This window comes from Ictalurus punctatus, chromosome 29 (assembly GCF_001660625.3).
Source record: "Ictalurus punctatus breed USDA103 chromosome 29, Coco_2.0, whole genome shotgun sequence".
Classification (NCBI taxonomy): domain Eukaryota; kingdom Metazoa; phylum Chordata; class Actinopteri; order Siluriformes; family Ictaluridae; genus Ictalurus; species Ictalurus punctatus.
The window spans coordinates 14,162,654-14,175,773 of NC_030444.2; the positions used below are offsets into that span (position 1 = coordinate 14,162,654).

The window sequence follows — 13,120 nt, forward strand, 5'->3', positions numbered from 1 at the left end:
ATATTTATTTTCTCAAATGGCTTGGAGATAAAAAAAAACAAAACAAAACAACAACCTAAAATGCACCAAAGAAGACTCTAAATCGTATCAGCGCTTGCTAAAGAAACAGATGATGATGTAGACGAGATAGCAAGGTGAGAAACCAGAAAGACGCCGATCATCTAAGATAAGACTTAGGGTTGGCACTGTGGTTCTGCCAAGCAGCCCAAGATTTACTAATCCATCACTCGCAAACTGGTTTGGTCTTGTGTATGTTAAAAACTCCAGTCTCTAGTCAGTGCCACAATCATGAGAAGATCATGAGATCATCAAAGGTTCTTTGGAGATTTCTAAATCGGTTCTACTTGGAATCTTTTCTGAAAGAGAAACGTCTGAAGAACGTCACGCGTCCTAAATTTAACCTGTTTCTACGTCTATAGAACAATGTCAGGGCGGAAAGAAAAAAAAAATCCCATATGAACCTAACGTCCTTACTGCTTCCATATCATTCCAGCTATAACACTATGAAACACTCCGGAATGTCTGAAATGTGTTCAAAATGATGCCGTGGCACAGCCACCGGAGTTCACCGTCAGACCCTGGAGTGTTAATTACGACACTGTGCTCCAGAACCCCAGTGTTTGTTTTCCTCAGAGGAGACAGCGAGAGAGAGAGAGTCATGCTTTAGCACCTCAGGAGCATGCTGTATGTAATCAGTGCGTGTAAACCGACGAGAACGTAAAACAACACAATTCCAAATCCCAGAACTGCCGTCGTGCGTAATTAATGAGAGCGGGGACACGCCGCACAAGACAAACTCGAAGAAAATGCTGAAAAAGCATGAAGGTGCCATCTTCGCTCTGTCCTCATGGCTTCTGTCTTCATTTGCACCCCATGACTTGTCATGCTCATGCATAACGCATTAGAGCAAATGTAGCAGATGCCACGAAGCCTTTAAGGTATAACGAGGGACGACTTATTCCTCGAGCTAATGTCGCTAATAGCGCAAAGAGCAAGGTTATATTGTGTGAAGTGCATATTAGCACCTTAGCATGGATCAAGCTAGTGTCCATACAGCTACATAAGACCTACATAGGCGCTTTATGACAAGTGAAAAAGTTACACGTAGGTTTACAAGGGCCCCAAGTGAAGGATATATTAGCACGTTAAAATGGAAAAAAAAAGTGTTCCCTTAAAAATTTCAGTAGCACTTCGAACCGATATTGACGTGGCTACATAACACCTTCATGAGCTCTTCAAGATGAACTACGATAGTACAGGTGTCCAGATGCTCTGTTGAGAAACGGATATGTCCGGAGGGAAGGAATAATAATAAAAGAGATGACTAACCTAACCCACCTGAGCTTGGCTCACACGGGTCGATATCCTCGTCGTCGCTCGGACACTCGGCGGACGCCACCAACAGGTCATCCGTCGTCTGGAGGAGGAAAAAATGAAACGAGAAAGATCTTGAAGATTTGTCGATGCATACACTTGAGTAATAGTTCTTTTTGATTCAACAAAATACACCAATAATTACCGTAGAAGCCTTATTAATAAGGATACGCCCACATTTTTTTTCTCCCCCATCCAAAAAAACAGCACGAGCAGAGTATTTAAATCAGCCTTTGATTGAGACTTCGGACCGTGCGCGATGGTAAACGAGACGACCGTAACACTTTCCGTGAAGGACGCGTGCGTAATGACTTATACACGCATTCACGTGTTCACGTGTGATGCATTCAGAAAGCATTATTATACATAAAACAGTGTCAGAATTATAATCTTCTCATAATATGCTCCGCAAAAGTAGGGCTTGGTGATATAATAACAGGTTATGAACAGGAATTATAATGTGTCAGGTTAAAGATTTATCGTAACGATAGCTACAAATTGTAATGAATTTTTATCAATAATTTTAACAATGCGTATAACGCCTCATGAATGCATTATAATATGATATGACCATGACGAGTTCACGGTTTATTATAGACAGGCACTTTTATAGACCGTGTTACCCGAAGGTGACATTATTACCGTTCTCAAAGACGCCACTGTTTAGTCGAGGATGGAAAAAAGTGTTCATTTGTCTGATCGCCTCTCATAGGACATCGACGTTGAATGCTTATAGCTGCTATAACGTAAGCGATAGCAGGAACTAGCTAGTTTCTGGACATTCCACCAGATCATTTGTAACCACAAGTGGATAAAAAAGTAGGACGTGTCATTCTTGAATAAATAAACAAGTGGAATTCGACGCCAGCTCGGTCGACTGGAATGCCTCTGGCAGGAACAAGTCTAGTCCTTCTTCATATTGACTTAAAATATGCTTCAAACAGGTAGGAAGCTATTGAAGAAAACCCTTTTGAGACGTCTGACCTTGCTGTACCCTTGTAAAAATCAAATCAATTCATCTTCTGGTTACAACGAAAGCTCCATATAAATCTTACAAACATTCAACCACTCGCCCTTGAGATAACGTGCTCATGTGAACCTTGGACAAACACCTGGAAACATATCGACTTCACCAGTAGTAGGCAAAGTGCTGTAGTATAAGAAAAATAAAATATTTCAGAACATGCTGCTGTAGGGAAAAAAACAACTTCGGAGTACTAACTCTTAATGTTTGAATACTGAACCAATGGGTTATGGTAAAAAAAAAAAAAAAAAAAAAAAACTTCCCACACTTTGGTGTACTCCACTACAGCCGATTATCAGACTGAACCCTGATTAAACTGTTACAGTCCTGTAAAAATGGCACTCTGTATGATAATCACTTCAGTTTCTCTCCAGGAGGTCAAAGATCGTTTAATCATCCGCAATCATTTACTTCAGTGCAACGACCGGTTCTGTCACACAGACGAGCGGATATAAAAGGAAAATGAATTTACCCAGGACGTCCTGTAACGTAACCCGTGGAAAGAAGACAGTACAAACAATTCATATCTGAAAAAAATATTGACTTTAATGATCTATATCCTGTCACGCAGAGTCAACACAGAGGCAGCGAGCACCGCAAATCCGATTCAGTGACCCGGCAAAATCAGCCCTATTGAATTAGCATTGAATGTGGAGTGCAGTAATTACCCAGAATGCTTTGGGGACCAGTGAGGTAGGTGTTCTTTTAAGAATACTGATTTTATTCAGGCCTCATCACGCAAAACCATAACCTAATTTTGCTGTCCTTGGTGGAGGTGGAAAAGAAAAGAAAAGAAAAAAAAAAAACGTGCAATAGGTAAGGTTCTGGAGGTGGCACCACCCAGGGGGAGGAGGTTTATTTTAGTCCACCTTTGAGCCTTTCTTTGCAAATCTTAAAGTTCTTAAATGAAGTATAAGGCAGGAGCCAGGACAGGAACCCAAAACTTGGTACTTAGATACTTTGAAAATTTGACTCCTAAAGGGATCTTTGGTTGTCCCTCTGGAGGAATAAAGTATTTCCAAATAGAACTCTTGTGAAGTGAAGAACCCATATTTATCCAGCGAACACTTCAAGAACCCTTATTTATCCAGTGAACCCGTCAAGAACCCTTATTTATCCAATGAACCCATCAAGAACCCTTATTTATCCAATGAACCCGTCAAGAACCCTTATTTATCCAATGAACCTGTCAAGAATCCTTATTTATCCAGTGAACCCGTCAAGAACCCTTATTTATCCAATGAACCCATCAAGAACCCTTATTTATCCAATGAACCCATCAAGAACCCTTATTTATCCAATGAACCCGTCAAGAACCCTTATTTATCCAGTGAACCCGTCAAGAACCCTTATTTATCCAATGAACCCGTCAAGAACCCTTATTTATCCAGTGAACCCGTCAAGAACCCTTATTTATCCAATGAACCCGTCAAGAACCCTTATTTATCCAGTGAACCCGTCAAGAACCCTTATTTATCCAGTGAACCCGTCAAGAACCCATATTTATCCAGCGAACACTTCAAGAACCCTTATTTATCCAGTGAACCCGTCAAGAACCCTTATTTATCCAATGAACCCGTCAAGAACCCTTATTTATCCAATGAACCCATCAAGAACCCTTATTTATCCAATGAACCCATCAAGAACCCTTATTTATCCAATGAACCCATCAAGAACCCTTATTTATCCAATGAACCCATCAAGAACCCTTATTTATCCAGTGAACCCGTCAAGAACTCTTTTTTTTTCTAAGAGTGTACCAAGTATCAAGGATTTCACACAGCTGATAGTTACTAATAATCTGGAGTACCACACACCCATTACATACACTCTTGGTTCGTAGATCTAGGAGCTTCCATTTTTTTGGGTTCTGTAGATGGTTAAAGGTTCTTTGCTTTCAAAATACCTTTAATTTGGAATCTTACAATATGTTGCAGACGTAGAAGGTTACAGAAGCCATGTTGTTTAAGTTAAAAGATTCTTTAGAGTTCTACACTCTGAACAGGGTTCTTCGAGGGTTTCCATAAGATTCACTGGATTGAGGGTTCCACAAATAAATCCTTTTTGATAGGGAAACACTCTGCTACGTAGAGCGTTTATTGATTTCCCAGAGGGATAAGTTGAAGAATTCTTTAGGGTTCTGAAATTTCTTTAAGGGTTCTTTAAGGGTTCAATGGTAATCAACGGTTCTTAGCTTCCCAAAAAAGGGTTTTATTTGGAACCAGTGTAGGGTTCTACAGATGGCCAAGACGAAAGATTGTTAAGGGTTTTCTATTCTTAGAAAATAAAAAATAAAAACCTTCTTCAATGGTTGGTCATGGGTTCATTACATAATTAGGGGAATGCTATTTGATAGGGAAACAGTCTGGAGTAGGGTTCTACAAGGAAACCTTTTTGTTTGCTTGCTCCCCAGGATTCTTTAGGGCTCTAAATTCTTATTTAAAAAAAAAAAAAAAACGTTAGATACTGAAGATTTTGAGAGTAAAACACTTTGATTGGCTGAACGATTCTACAAAGAATCAGCAAGGTTTTCTTCAAAAGGGACAACAGTGTACTTTATTAGCAAAACTTAAAACAGCGCTAGTCACTTTCGCTGCCACTGTTTTATTGATATGAAATAAATCCGAAACAACTATGAGATGAATAGAAAAATGCCTGAAAATGGGAAAATTTATGAATACAAAAAAAAAAAAAAAGGATTAAATAAATCCCACATGGTTCTACATTACACAATAGGAATCAATGCACACCTGTTTTTTTTTATTTATTTATATATATATATATATATATATTTTTTAGAATACTTAGTGTAGTGTTGATTTTGCTGGAGGGTGTGTGTGTGTGTGTTTGGGTGGTCTCTCTGTGTGTTCATGCCAGAAGAAGAGGCTGCATTGGATGTAAATTTAATTTGCCATACACAAGGCTGAGCTACAGTGTCGTCTGTCCAGATGGCAAAGCTGGCGCGTCCTGGAGCGCCACATCCATCACTCCTCCGATGTGATTTGTTTTTCCTGGCGGGAGATCCCGCTACACTGTGCCCAAAGACAGAGGTGCAGGATCAATATGGCTCTTGTCCCTCCCTTCATCTAGCCACCTTGTTTTTCTCTCTAAATCATTTTGTAGCTTCAGAAGAAAGGACACGGTTTGTCTTAAAACGTCGCAACAAGAAGCGCGTGTGTCTCTTCTGCTCGGTTTTTACACAGTCAGTTTCGCTTTAGCGTACGCTCCTTAAACGAGCTCTCTCTGTGTGTTTTATATTTCAGTAATCAACTTGTGCTCGAGTGGTTCCTTCACAGCTTCAAGTCAGATCACTTGAGATGAAGAGCCTTACACAGCTACACAATTCTCCATCTTAAGAACGTTCAGTGACAGCTTCATTTGACCCGAATTACAGTTTCTGGCCTGACTCATCAAAGTGATGACAATCCAATCTTGTTTTTTTTTTTTTTTTTTTGATGGCTCAACGTTATAAACCTGCACAAAGCATGCAGCTCATTACTCAAAAGCTCATGGGCTCTGACCTGATGACACCGGTAAACCTTCATGTTTGAGTCACTTCATTATTAAAGCGTTTCCCACAGAAAACGTTGCTGTTTTCAGAGTCGAGGAAAATTTGATACCCAAATCGCGCATATCTAGCGTGTCTCGGATTTCCCGTGTAATATCTCAGTCTCGAAAAGAAAAGAAAAGAAAAAAAACCCCAGCTCAAGCATAGTTTTAAACACTACTGAAGTTAGCACGCAGTATGCGTTCTCATTCCAAGATTAACCCCGTCCACTTTCAGGGAGGAAACTCTGGAGAAGTGTCACCAATTACGTATATACAAAACAACAACATTAACCCGAGTTAGCAAGCAATCGTGGATTTAGTTTCCCTGCACCTTAAACAAGCATGACTTAGCGAGAGATCCGACGGCTCGATCTTTGACAGTGTTAAAAAAACGGTTCGAAACGGCTACGTTTGCATTTTAGCAAACACTCGGTAGAGTCTTGAACAGGTCTGGCCTCATTAATCTGAGCAGTCCTGGCAGACCGGGCCAATACTGCTCATTAATCTGCCTCAGCTCGAAGCCGAAATAAATGCACTGCACTGTGCATTCAGAGATTAGAACTCCTCTGCTGTGTGGATTTCATCTAATTTTGATGTACTTTGCAGAGTTAAGCAGAGGATCTGTATCTCTCCTTTTTCCGAAGATAAATGAAAGAGAACGGTTCAGGGGAACAAATTCAAGGCACCAATTTTGAAAATATCAATACCTTGTGCTGACCTGGGAAGGCTGCATTGTGTAAGGATAACACTTTAGCCCTTAAAATGACTAATTGCGCAGAGAAAATCAATTTCTGAAAGCTATTTGTGCGGAAAAAAAGGGTGTGGGCTCGACACACCAGCACAATAAATCTTTCAGTATCAGGCTTGACAATTGAAAATTAAAAGTTGAACTGAGGCTAACCTTGATTCCAACAGAGCCACGAAAGGTGTGATTAGAACATCCAGGTTTTCCGGCTTCAGGGCCAACCGTCATCCGTGCTTACAACCCTGTCATGACGTTCTTCGATCGGTTGAGATTGATAACCCCGGCTCTTAAAATAACCACAACAGCCTTGTGGCTGAGGAGAGATTGGATGTCTCGGTAGGCTTGTTGTTAGCGATCCCGAACCGATCAGGTGAAGCGACCTTGACACGCATGTTCTCACCTTTTATCTGTGTCTGATTCGGATGCTTTTTGTCTCGAAGGACCTTGTTTAGCATAATTACGATGGTTAAATATAGCCTTCAGGTTTTCCTGGATAAAAAGGCTCCCTATCCTCTATTCCCTATAGTGCGGTATAAAGGCGGTATGCTCGGTAAAGGTGGTACGCTGTAATGCTTGCGAGTGGTGACCTGTCTCGCTGTCTCAGAGGACAGCAATGTTTCTCACCTCCTTCTGTCTCTTGTTTACTCTCCAGTCTAATGTGATGAATGCACCCTGGCACACCAAGCGGTTCTTCTGAAGTAGGACTGAAAGTCAAGAGGACATCCGAGGCATCTGAAGGTTCCTTGTCCCCCCCCGCTTCATCATACATATTGTGGCAGGGATAAATTCAGATTTGGAGGTTTTGTTTTAAGAATTTGAGTTTCAACGTCTAGCCTCGTTTGCTTTCGCACATTTTAATCCGTTTGCTCGGTGCAAATCTGAATGAAACTGATACTTTTGCTTTATTTGCTATTTGGTTCGGTTTCAGATTGCACATGATTAAATTGGCTGAGAACAGAGGACACAGATCTGGTGCCAAGTAAATGACTAGATAATTATATAGTATGGTGTCATGTCTAGCATTGGTTCACATTTCCAGAACATATTACATTTCTGCAGCACCCCAGCTCTGTCACTTGGCTCGATTTGCACCACATGGCTTTCTGCAGTCGAGTCAATTTAGAGTTAAATAGCTTTCTCCTAATATTTGACCTCACCACTGGGGCAGTGGTGGCTTGGCAGTTAAGGCTCTGGGTTACTGATCGAGACCCAGCACGGCAAAGCTGCCACTGTTGGGCCCTTGAGCAAGGCCCTTAACCCTCTCTGCTCCAGGGGTGCTGTATCATGGCTGACCCTGCGCTCTGACCCCAACTTCCTAACATGCTGTGGTATGCGAAGAAAAGAATTTCACTGTGCTGTAATGTACACGTGACCAATAAAGACTCATCATCATTATCACTATAATGGACCACCTCGCTCTTACAGTCTCAGACTCAAGTGTGCGGGATCTACTCAAATGGACTAAACACTGCTCATATGGAGGTAGTCTTAAGGTTCGATTAAGGCTCTGAAGAAAATCTGACACCGGACTGTATACGGTTCCCCACGGTGGTGTGATTCAGGTTACCGTCATCCACGACTAGGGCCCCTGTGATGCAATCAAAAGACGATGACATTACTAAAATGACTTGCAAAAATATTAGCTCGAGTAGCAACCCTGCCATTGAGTTTTAGGAAATATCTAAAGGCTTAGGCTTTTAGCGATCCTCTTTCTGAACGCAAACACAGAACTAGTATAGGTATGGGCTGGTATAGAACTGGTATCAGCTCATTGGTTGACCATGACACAGCATAGGAAGTGAAAAACGATAGCTGGCATCTGATGATATGAGCAAAACCGCGAAATAAGTAGAAGCTCCACTGTGGCTTTAAACGGATATTGAAACGCCGACATCCTGGAGTACATAGATATTGCAAAATAGATTTTGATGAATGCTACATGCTAGTGTAGCATTCATATGAAACTGTACTAGCATACACGAGATCCAGTCTTCAATAGCCTCAATAGAAACCCGCAAAGACACTGAATTGAAAAACCAGGTGAAACATGTATAATGTTCTCATCTCATGCTATTTTCTTTTGCCGTGTTTAAAAAAAAAAACAAACGAACAAAGAAAAAAAAGAAAAAAAAAAAAAACCCAGGATGAGAAAGCTTCAGGCCGGACAGCTGTTTTTAGCTATCAGGTGTTAGCTGGCTTTCCTGGAGGGAGTGCTAAGTTGGGTTTTTATTTAAAACTGAACAGCTGCTCACGATCCTGAGGCTGAGCATTAAGAATGTGAAAAGAGAACAGCCTGCGGATGCTGACCGTGTTTGTGCTGTTGTATCTCTTCCAACAAGCGAGCGTCATCACACACTGAGCTTCTAACAAGACTTTGGATAACCAAAGGGGAAAATAACGGCTCTCGCACTGCTTGAAGGAATGACTGTCACCCTCAGCGGGTCTTAAAATGAAAGGAATACATCACATGATGCTAATGCTACCAATTATATCCAGAGCTAGTCGGAATCTTTGAAATCTCTTAAAAGTCTTGGGTGCACTGCGCAATTTCTGGTGAACGATTTCTCTAATTAGTTTGGATATCCTCGGCGTTCGGCGGTGGGGAGTCGTGAATCGGCAGTTAAGTTTGGGAACCCGACATTAGAAGACTTTAAGCTCGAATCTCAGGACAGTCCGTTAAGCAAGACCCTGAACCTTCGACTGTTCCGACATACGGTCCAGTATGCTTCTCATAAAGATGTGTGTGGTAACAGTGCCGCTGAATTCTGGATTCTGATTGGTCAGAAGGTGTCGATTCATTTTCTATAACAGCAGCTCTGACAGTCGCTGCTTGTTTCTATAGTTACAGCTTACAAAGAACTTGTATGGTGGATGGTCCACATAAACAGATTACAAAATGCGTGTAATCATTGATCTGGTGATGTTTTCTAGAAGGAGATGTTTATTTAACACGAATGGAAGAAGTCTCCGGTGTCAGTCATTAAATTCCTGAAGCTGCTGAAAATGAAGGCACACGCCAGTAAAAAAAAAAAAAAAAAAACAACCCCAAAAAAAGACCTCTTACATCACTGGCATTAAAACCCACCATGCATTATTTTGTACTTTTGTATCTCCTTCAAAAATTATACATATTTTTGCATTGAATTTTCTGCCACGCTTCAATAATTGAACCTGCGTGCTAATTTGCTTTCCCTGAACACCATCCATCACTCGTCGAGGTCCCAGAGTCGCAGTCATACTACACTGACTTCCCTTGTTTCCTCGCACGGGGGCCTCGACTCATTTTTCTCTTGACTGCTCCCAACATCATTAAGATAAAGCACCGAAAGAGAACCTAAACGACGCATTCACCTGGAATAGTTAGCCACATTCCTGCATTCACACCGTGCTGAATTTAATCAGCCCAAGACGCAGAACAATCCTCAGACACGGACAACAGACACAGCTGTGGAGTTAAAAAAAAGAAAAAAAAAACAGAAAAAAAAAAAGAAAAAGGAGTGATGCCACGTCATATCTTGTGGCTGATTGGAAATCCAGATTCGCATTTTCTTCCATCACGAGGAGCTCATTATGAAGAATCGGTCGTGGGGCACGACAGGCTCGTACGTGCCGACGTGGATAAAAGAGGAAAAGTCGCACCGCTTTCTAATCCGTGATTGGTTCTCGTAGCAGGCTGTGAGAGTGTTGGAATATCTGTGAGCGAGTTTGTATCATCTATTTCGGAGACGTCTCGGCAGCAAGCTGTCTACCGCTGTACGAACGTTATATCACAGACGGGATCTGGGAGTTTATAGGAACAGAGAGATGGAGTCAGATGCGCCTAAAAATATTCAAAAATCATAAGATATAAAAGAGTAAGAATAAATAGAAGCAGAACCTTATAAAGATGCAAGAAATATGAAATGCTACACATTTGGCTGGCTTTCATTTCATTATCTATCCTACTGAGATCGCCTAGAACGTGTTGAATATTATTAATACTACAGTATTATTCTACACGTGTTTAGCACGTGCTAGCGGATGTTCAGTTCTGAACTCCTCGTGGCTCTAGAGGACAAATAAGACATGCACACACTTCCCCCTTCTTTACAATGTAACGCCATTTGCACCATTGTTCTCGGCGAATCACATGCCACTAACGTTCACGGACAAATGACTCATTTTATACGGGATGTTTTTGGGCAGAACATCGATTGCACAAGTCTTAATCCTTGCATTAGAGGCTGTTTCTCCTGCTTTTAGAACAATCGACAGTGGTTGGATTGGTACTTCATTTCATTTGGACGTACTTCAGTATGGATCGAACAATTTGGCAGATCCTGTGCGTTACGGTACTTGGACGACGCCAGACACTTTCATAGTTTTTCACTGAATAACGATTTGGCGTCTGCAATGGACTGCAGCATTTTTCGGGAGGTGGGGGTGGTGAGAGGACAAAGCACCTGGTGACCCAAAATAGCACGCCCAGTTCTGCTTACTAGCATATAAAACTGCTTACTATAAGACATCAACATGTTCCAAGAGCGGTACTTAATATGGATACCAAACACTGGCACAGATCTAAACTGTCCAAAATCCCCCCCCCCCCACCCCCACCACCCCAACCCCAGTCCTGCCGTCCTCAAACAAACCGCCTGCATTATTCATAGCGGCCGTGACTGATGAGGCCGCCTCCTGAAGTGCATTCAGCATTTCTAAGTAGCAGCAGGTGGTTGTTTATACGTTAGCTTCATTTCCTTCCTGCATTTCCTCTTCCACATTTATGATAAATGCAGTCCCCATGTGCAATGAAGGGTCGTTTTTAAACTTCTTTTTTTTTTTTTTTTTAAAGCTCCGCTATGATGTGATCATTACCCAAAATCAATCCTAGGACCGCAGGGGGCTTCACCTCTCCTAGCAAGCAGGAGACTCAATAGGGCCCTGAACATGTTAATATATACAACCGATCGTTAGACAGCCTTGCCACAGCAGGGTAATAAATATACTCTAAAGCTCCTTCACTTAAAATAAATAAATAAATAAATAAATAAAAAAAAATAAATAAAAAAAAAAAAATATATATATATATTTAACCCTTCCATTCCCAGTGTATACACTCGTACACCGTTAATTTAACTCGTAGGGAAAAATAGAAATAAAACCCCCAGTGCGTATTAGATGTATGAAAAGACCTTTGGCGCTCATTTTAAAGGCATCGAGCGCTGACGGGACCGATCGCGGACCCAGTTTGCTAATGGAGATTACGGATGTATTATCAAGTGCTGGATTCGTAGCCGTCTGAAGACGTGCGTCGTCTCAACACGGCCCCCGGCGGACCCGTCGTGTCCTCGCTGCGACTTTAAATCCATCACGGATGCAGTCGAATCCTTGCCCGGTGTAATGAGCAGATGATGCATCTGAGGTTGGAGTAAATGGGTGCCATCAGTGTTACCGTCACCGAACAGCCCAAATGGTAGCTCTCAGCAGCGTGTGTATATGTGTGTGTGTGTGTGTGTGTGTGTGTGTGTGTTAGACAAAGAACTGGATATGAAACTTTCTAGAGCTGGATATGAAAATGTATGTATATGGATATGGATCTTCTAAGGACAGACCTAGGATAAACGGAAACGACTACGTCCTGCTTGTCGAATCTTTTTATGTTAATACAAATATTTACATGTTAGGAAATTTGCTGTAAATAAAAGCAGATGAATTTGAGAGGACGTTTCTATTTTTTGCTCAGTATATATATATATATATGAAAGCTATAGATGTGTAACAAAAAAGCTCATACACACAAACAACAAACACACACTCGGTTAACCGCTCCCACAAATCACCCGTGCTGTCTGTGTCCCTGCTCTTTGACGTGAGCTCCCAGTCCCTAGTCAGGAGACACGGCTACATTCATCATCCTAATATAGTCACACTCAGAGTTGGAGATTAATGGCTGCCGGCCGCGCTCCCGCTCCACATCTCACTCCGGAAACAGGAGCGGGAGAGCGCACCAGAGCGGCCCAGGTTACCCACGCTCCCTGTCGCGCATCGTCATTATCTGTGTTCCGTTCTCACGACATGACAATCGTATCCCGTATCCCGTGCGTAATCAGGCATGCTTTTCTCTCCGCAGAGCGTGTCAATGACAGCGAGGGCAATTCTAATGGCGGCTCGGTGGGAAATAACCTTCAGCGGCGAGAATTTTATTCTTCTCCCGTCCTAATAAAGAGGAGGATTGATCCAAGCGTGTTTGTTTTAGAGCCCTGGTCTGGCGTTTGAAACGTTTTTGATGCACATAACGTACATGATTAGCTGCTTGAATTTTTGCGTTCAGGCGATATCCAGCATGTCTGCTTCTTTGTTCTTATACGACGCTACGTTTCTTTTCGACGTGACGTGAAGGTGACGAGCCGATACACGTTCACGCCGAGTTTACTCGTTTTGCAGGTGCG

At 41.9% G+C, this 13,120-nt stretch overlaps 1 protein-coding gene across 19 annotated transcripts in view; it reads right to left on the reverse strand.

Moving 5' to 3' along the window:
• LOC108260491 (neurexin-1a) overlaps positions 1–13,120 on the reverse strand; it is a 284,791-nt gene that overhangs the window by 13,774 nt on the left and 257,897 nt on the right. For 11 of the 19 annotated variants that reach the window (XM_053677457.1, XM_053677447.1, XM_017460837.3 and 8 more), the window contains one exon: positions 1,330–1,417. In XM_053677457.1, the coding sequence (XP_053533432.1) occupies positions 1,330–1,417 (88 nt within the window). The remainder of the gene's footprint in view (positions 1–1,329; positions 1,418–13,120) is intronic. The other 8 variants (XM_053677458.1, XM_053677459.1, XM_053677456.1 and 5 more) reach the window with 1 other exon arrangement.